General features: G+C 40.4%; 1 protein-coding gene across 1 annotated transcript; it reads left to right on the top strand.

Moving 5' to 3' along the window:
* Positions 1 to 4582: 4582 nt before the first annotated feature.
* On the top strand, positions 4583 to 7852 carry LOC132899913 (interferon a3-like). Its single transcript, XM_060941962.1, has 5 exons — positions 4583 to 5313; positions 6622 to 6690; positions 6806 to 6967; positions 7144 to 7236; positions 7446 to 7852. The coding sequence occupies exons 1-5, from the start codon at positions 5176 to 5178 to the stop codon at positions 7542 to 7544; spliced, it is 561 nt and encodes a 186-aa protein (XP_060797945.1). The 5' UTR covers positions 4583 to 5175; the 3' UTR covers positions 7545 to 7852.

The raw sequence follows: 7852 nt of genomic DNA, 5'->3' as shown, positions 1-7852 counted from the left end.
AACATTAAAACTGCCTTCTATCTACAGGCTGCCACCGAAAGAAGGAGGCTACCAGAAAGGCATCACTCCGTACAATTTTACTTTCACTACGACATTACTTTGAACGGACTATCAAAAAATTGCAAGGTGATATGATAAAGTAAGGCACAGTTTACTTACAGTCGTTTTTTTTTTTTTAAAACGATGCAATCGTTTTCTGCCTTTTGGCACCCTTCATCATGCCGTGTTGGGGTCCTGAACTAGGAGGCGCTGTCCCCGATATGCCTGTCAAACTTGTTGTGGGTAACCATAGCAACCAAGCTCGAGCTCGCAACCCGTGCAGTCTGCGCAGTTGCAGCTATGTCTGTACTGCTGTGCACCTCAATAAACCGAATGGTAATTAGTCTTTTGATTTTTCCGTGAGGTTTGCCTTATGCAAAGAAAGACAGCATAGACGTTTTTTTCCTCCCTATAAGTGGGGGGGACCGAACGAGGTGAATTTAAATCTGGGTGGGACAAATCCCCCCCGTCCCCCCCTCTATCTGCGCCCGTGAAACTGTGCTCTCTTTTTCTTTCTGTAGCAAACATTAATGATATCAATTGTCTTAACTGAAAAATGAACACACTGACTGCTGATAAAAGAAATGAAATAAAGTGCCCTGCCCACTCAGTACTAAAACATTACACCGAAAAGCTCTTGTTGAGTTGCAGCAGGAGCTGATTCTCAAAGTGTGTTGCACTAATCCGTGCTCTCTCTGCGGTAAACAATAACCCAGCCGAGCTGAAAAGGCGCTCACAGGCAGCTGAGGCCGGAAGGCCCGTGTTGAGTTTCAGGGAAAGTTTTTTTATTGTTGGAAAGGAGTTAAGAAGGTCCATGATCTCTGAAACACAGGCAAGGTAGCCCTGATAAAACACATTTGTAAACGTGAGGTGATTCATTTCATTTAGGCTACTTCACTTGAAACGTTAGTGATCATTATGGATGCTAGGCGGCCAGAAGAATTGATAATGAAGGCACATGTTACTCAACAGTGGAAGGTTTTAACCAAACAAAATAGAGTGCTTCGAGGTCAGCGCGAACCCAGCGGTGGCCATATTGGAAGTCAAAGGTCGCTGTGTCAGTGCATTGTTGTTGTTCAGCGAAGCAAAAAGGGGTGACAATGCCGAATACATGTGTCATTGTTGGCTGTAGTAGCCGGGGGGAAAAGGGTGGCAAAAGCTTCCACAGACTCCCTAAAGTCGTGACTCACCAGGGAATTGCAGCACAGGAGAAAAGCGAGCGGAGGAGACGACAGTGGCTGGCTGCCATCAACCGATCAAATTTAGGACAACTTGACTGTATCCAGATTTGTTCTGATCACTTTGTGACAGGTAGGTTAAATTGTCTTGAATTTCTTAGTTACTAAAATAAATGTGATACAAACTATTATCTTTTCTATGTACTTTCAGCAATGATTAATGGATATATTTGTCACATTAGGTAGCTTATGTCTACTGCAGTGCATTGTTGCATCAAATGGCATTTAAGATCTAGGCCTAGTAATGTTTATGTACACATGCTGTTAGTACAAGTTACATACTAGGCCTACATTTTATTCACTGACTAAAATAATTGATAATAATTATAATTTTTCAAACATTATTTAGATTTTGGCTTCCATACTCTTGTAGTTCTGGAAATCCTTTAGTTCACAAAATTGACTTGGGTGAAACACTAGATAGTTCACAAGATCGATGTATGTCACATGCGGCAACAAGCTGGGGTCAGCTTTCCATTCCTTCTCATTAACAGAGTATGGATCTACATTCCCAATGAAACGTACCTTCTCAGCATAACGCTCCCGTGCCTGCTTATCCAAACTTTCACAGTAGTGCTCCATCACTTCAGATGTCTAAATTCTTAAAAAATCCAAGCTTCTAAGCCCTCTAACGCGGAAACGAATCGGTGAATGTTTACTCTATGATGTGTACTCTATGAGCGCTCTGGAGTGAGTGACTTCCAAGATGGCCGCGCAGACCACAGTGTTACTATTTTTAGCATCATCTCGGAGCACTCTATAAATATAACATTTGGGATACACAGGTATCCCATACGTTATGGATAATAATATCCATATTAGCCTACATGTATGGTTGGCTAATATGGATATTCCGCGCCTGCGCCAGTTTCCTTTCAGTTCAGGCCAATTGTTTTTTTTTTCCCAGCATTTAATTTTTTTACTCAGTAACGGGCGGTTTTCGAATGTGACGAAGTAAAATACTTGGTTCAAAATGTACTTGAGTAAAAGTAAAATTACCCATTTCAAAAACTACTTAAAAAATTACAAATTACACAAAAATCTACTTAATTACAGTAACGTGAGTAAATGTAATTCGTTACTTTCCACCTCTGATCACAGCTTGGTTTGGTAACCTCTCTGTGCAGCTAAAGAACAAACTGCTTCAGCTACTTCATGCTGCTGGAAAAATTATTGGTGTTAAAGAGCACTTCTCCATTCAGAGTATTTATGAACAGGCCACTCTGCAACAAGCAAATAAGATTACTGTATCTGCGATCCATCACACATCATGCATGGCGAGTATGAGCTGCTACCATCTGGTAGAAGGTTTAGAGCTCCTCACTGCAGACTGAACAGATTTAAAAACTCATTTGTTCCTGTGTCAATTAAGCTGGTAACAGTGGCGTAACCATCGGTAAGCAGGGGCGGCAAGTGCTTAGGGGCCCATGACCTCCTAGGGGCCCCATCACTGACACCTAGTGGGCCCTAACGTAATTTAAAGGTTGACTTTGTGAATGAGTCTTGTACATTATCTTTGAAGATGTAGAAAACTCATCAATAAACCATTAAACAGGAGCATACAGTGATCAGACCCTATTTATAGCCCAGCAGAATGGCAGACTCCAACACTACGGTGGGATGTTTAAGCACTATACCAGTAGCAAAGTGGTGGTGCTTTTAATTACTATATATCTATAGGTCATTACAAAAATTATAAAATGGTAAAAAATTATACACACAAAAATGTTTCAAATAGCAATAAAGATCTTAAAAGAACCATGTATTCATGTATTTTATTTTTTACATTGCGACCTGGAATTGTGGGATATGGTAGTGAACTGAACATGCCTAGATGCAAGACATTAGACTAAACTGTTACCATTCATTGTGTTAGCAATGGAGCCCAAGAAAAAACACCTAAGTGGCTTTCAAAAGCGAAAAAGAAAAGAAGAGCTGCTGGAAGAACGAAACAAACTTCCGAAAATAAGCACTTTCTTTCAAAGGACTGAAGAGGGAGAGGTCGAGGTTGCTGCTACCAGTCCAGCAACCAGTAAAGATTGCGACCAAGAGGGTGAGAACAATGGAGAAAACGTAAGTGAGGAGGGGGTCAGTGAACTACTAGCTAGCTCGGTGGCTTGTTGTGCTAACAGGAGGGGGTCCAACTCTGACAGCATGAAATGGTGCGCCATCACCAATACGTTTTCATTCATTTGGTGCACCGTAGCCATTTTTTCTGTGTGTGTTGAGTTTATTGGGTGTTTATTCTGGCCTAAGAGTGCAGTGTGCTTTTGTTATGGTGCACCGTCATCAGTCTGTATATGTTTTCATGGATATGGTGCCCCATCACCAATGTGCTTTCATGGATATGGTGCGCCGTCACCAATGTGTTTTCATGGATGTGGTGCGCCATCACCAATGTTTCCATTGAAGGTGGCCGTCACCATGTTTTTCTATGTGTGTGTTGTAGTTAACATACTACTGTGAATTGCTTCATTGTATCTTCTTGGCCTATTTATGGAACTGTCGGCCTATCCTGGACATTTATCACGTGTTGTACTGAATATTGGGCCCACCTAGATAATCTTGCTTACGGGCCCATTGTTGTTTTGTTTCGCTGCTGGCAGGTCAGATAAGACCAGAGCACAGATGACTTGTGGTTGTTTTGTTTTGCACAGGTTAGTATTTTTACTTATAAGAATTTTAGCATTTTATTACGCCTATTAGGTGTTATTTATTCATTCTCTCATTTATTTATTTTATGATTTTATTTTTTATTTTTTTTAATTCATAATGTTTCTTGCACTTTTAGGCACCTTGTATGATATGGATGCGCATATCTATTGTATGTTTGTTATTGTGTTGTATTGTATGTTCTGTGTTGTGGCTGCAGCATGGGGGAATGGCCCAGAACAAATTTCTCACTTTGTGAGACAATAAAGTTAATCTTGAATCTTGAAAAGAAGAGGTGATGCAACACAGTGGTAAACACGCCCCTGTCCTAACTTTTGGAAATGTGTTTTGCTTACATCAAATTCAAAATGAGCATATATTTTTCAAAACAACAATAAAATTTCTCAGCTTCGACATCTGATATGTTGTCTTTGTGCTATTTTCAATGATTTGCAAATTGTCATATTCTGTTTTTATTTATGTTTTACACAGTGTCGCAACTTTTTTGGAGTTGGTATTATTATTATTATTATTATTATTATTATTATTATAGTTGTATCAGGGAAAGTTTCCGGAAGTGATGTAATCTTTGCTATTTTTTTGTAATGTCACTTTGCTTTGTCTACAGGTGTGTGCACTTTTGCGACGTCACCGGAGGAATTCCGCGTGTCGTTATCCCCTGGGTCACGTGACAGAAGGAGGCGGCGACGAGCCCTGAGAAGCGAGTGAGCGGTGTGTGTGTGTGTGTGTGTGTGTTCTCTCTTTCTGGTTGTTTTTGTCCCGCAGGTGAGCTGTAACTCTTTGGGCTTGGTTTGGATCAGATGTGCTGATCGGTTCGGCCCGTGTGCTTCAGTGGGCCCTGCTGCTGTTCACTCCACAGGGAGGAGTCTTACAGGAGACACTGGGGGCATCTGGAGCGGATTTCAGCGCGTCGGAGAGTCAACTGGGCACAAATCAGCTCCAGGTCCAGAACAGCTGTGTGCTGACGGTACCATGGTGTGTGAGGGGTTAGTGTGCGGTTCTGGGCCGAACTTTCCTGTGCTATGCGGTGCTCTGAGGGCTGAGAGGAAAGTGAAAGCGAAAGGGGGGGGGAGGGGTGATGAAGGAGCGCGGGGGCTTTTACTTTGGGCCCCGGGACTCGAAATGGGAGCTCCGGCCTCCCTTCGTTTTCCTTTTCCATATCTGCGGATAAATCCAGCGAGCTGCAGCATGAAGCCAAAAAGCTCCCCGAGCAGCCAGCGGGAACATGAAGAGCGGACAGTCGGGGACGGCGCTTTACTTCCTGCTCTTTCTCATCGTGCACGAGCGCTGCGACGCCTGCGACTGGATGATGAGCCAGTACAGCATGAAGAGCCGCTCGAGTCTCTCACTGCTCAAGGACATGGTGAGTCCCTCAGGGGCCCTGATTTCTCCATCACTCCATCACTCTGTCTCTGACTTCTGCTCCGAACCTGGGGCTCAAAATACTGACCGCATCACTGACATCATCACTAACATCACTATCACCACTATCACTACTATCACTAATAATAATAATAATAATAATAATAATAATAATAATAATAATAAAAATAATAATCATAATAACGAGAATCTTTATTCAGAAGACCTACGGTACGTCGTACAATATGATTTTAGGTCGGGCTCTGGAAAAAAAAACACTTAAATAAAGATTTATGAAGCCATTATAATAAATAATGTGATAAAAATGATAATGACCAAAACTAACATTAATCTCGATAAACTTAATATATTTAAAAAAGAAGAAACAGAGCCTAATTATTGACTATAAAGGAACTTTTCACAGCTCTTTTAAGTTTATTAATATCTGACAGTGATTGAATATTATCCAGTAAAGAGATCCAGCTGTGGAGACACGAGATTTGAGATCTGAACAGACCCCAGTTCGTGTTCGATTTTACGGATCTCAGCATATTTTTATTATGTGTATTGTACTTGTGGAAATCTGTACCTTTAGAAAAACTTGATGTATCTTTCTCTACAGACAAATATTTCTACAAGTATATTATTATTATTATTATTATTATTATTATTATTATTATGTTATAGCAGATAAATGTTCTGTAGTTCTCCTTGGTGCTGCAGTGGTACCATCAACTGGGCCAAGATTCCAACAGAAAGCATCAAAACATTAAAATTATCTGAGATCTTAGAGAGAGTGTTCAGTGTGATGTCCAATCGGCCATGGAACGATCATCTTTGTACTCAGCCAGGTACCTTTAGGGTGTATCTCAGTACCTTTAGAGAGAAAGTCTATATCCTCATAAGAATTTCTGTACGTATTTGGATCTCAAGTCCCACCGATGCAGCTTTAAATCTTTATTCAAAAAGTAAATTAAATGAACACCACATGCTCCATCCTTCTGACCTCCACATTCCACACTAAAGGTGTCCTTGATGGTTCCACCTCAGCACCAAGAGAAGCTACAGTTTGTGTTTAAGCTCTCGGTTTGCAGATCAGAGTAAATGTACAAGTTATTGTTCCTCTGTTCCTCTCTAAATTCACCCAGCTGCTGCCGTCGTCCTGATTGGATTCAGGAGGACATTTGTTCAGATTATTAGTTGAATTGGTGATTAAATTTATCGCTGTTTTTTCTGGGATGTTGATCCTGTTAGATGCTGCGTTCATTGTGGTAAAGCTGTTCCATTCTGTTTTTTTTTTTTTTCTTAGGGTGGAGAGATGACTTCAGTGAAAGGACCATTTCCACAGCTGGTGTACAATGAAGTCTTGAATGCCAAGGTAATCTGCGAACTTTACAAATTAAACTGAAGCTCTACTTCACGTTCAAATGCTTTTGTAAGGAGCATCAGTTCACTTTAGTTCACGACGTTCACACCATGTCTTTTTCCTCCAGGCAGAAGATCAGGTGAGGTTTCTGGCTGAGGCCACGGAGCAGATCATCGTTCTCTTCAGCCCTCTCACAGCTCATGTAGATGAAGTGAAATGGGACGGCAGGGCACTGGATAATTTCCTGAACATCCTCAATACCCGGCAGTTAAAAGAGCTGAAACAATGTGTAAGTGACGGCAAAACATCTTCTACTAATATATTAGAGTAAATATACTGGAATAATTCTGAACCTTGGCATTAGGGACTAAAACTATCGAAAAAAAAGTCAGAGATTATAATCAGTCTGAAGGAAAGAAATAATGATGTTCAGTCAAGTAACTTTCCTGTTTTCCTCTGAAACAGACAGCAGCGTATGCTGAAAGATCAGGACGCTCGTGGAGTGAGAGGAAACTGAGAAGACACTTCAGGAAGTTGAAGGAAATTCTGAAAAAATCAGTAAGTTACTTTCATATTTTATATGCTCAGAAAAGTTTAATGCTCAGGAATTCCAGATGTTTATGACCCGATTAAAGTAAATTTTAAGGCACAATCTGTCAAATAAAACCCATAACTGTAAATGTACAGAAACAGAGCGGAGATGTTTACTAATGTGTGTTGATCGATATGTGTTTGTGAGACACTCAGTGTTATTATTTGTGTTGCAGAACTACAGCGCAAACTCTTTGGAGCGAATCAGGAATGTGGTGCAGCAGCACCTTGGAATGATGGACATCATCGCTGCCAACGTGAGGCACAAACTCTGAACAGGACCAACGGGGGGAAAAAAGGATTTTTTATTAAAGAAGAAACAGAACATTTAACCACAGGTGTTATCACTGTCCAAAAACTGGACCAAATATGGGACGAGGATTCCTGAGTCTCACTCATGTTTAAATATTTCAGTGATCAACTAAAATGATGTATCTTTTCTTTTTTCTTTTTTTAAATTAGTTGTTAGCATTTATTTATTTATTTATTCATTCATTCATAAATGTTTGTGTGTATGTCTGTATTTATTTATTTAATTTATGATCTGAATTTGAAAAGGAAACATTGTTCCATTCTGGAATGT

The sequence above is a fragment of the Neoarius graeffei genome, chromosome 16 (assembly GCF_027579695.1).
Source record: "Neoarius graeffei isolate fNeoGra1 chromosome 16, fNeoGra1.pri, whole genome shotgun sequence".
Lineage (NCBI taxonomy): Eukaryota > Metazoa > Chordata > Actinopteri > Siluriformes > Ariidae > Neoarius > Neoarius graeffei.
This window is presented reverse-complemented; position numbering and strand designations above follow the sequence as displayed.

What these genes read in the sequence shown, in the direction of transcription:
- LOC132899913 (XM_060941962.1), top strand. Translation starts at nt 5,176, where the DNA reads ATGAAGAGCGGACAGTCGGGGACGGCGCTTTACTTCCTGCTCTTTCTC. An exon ending in ATGAAGTCTTGAATGCCAAG is followed by an intron (nt 6,691 to 6,805) that starts GTAATCTGCGAA and finishes TTTTTCCTCCAG; the next exon opens with GCAGAAGATCAGGTGAGGTT. An exon ending in AGGAAATTCTGAAAAAATCA is followed by an intron (nt 7,237 to 7,445) that starts GTAAGTTACTTT and finishes TTTGTGTTGCAG; the next exon opens with AACTACAGCGCAAACTCTTT.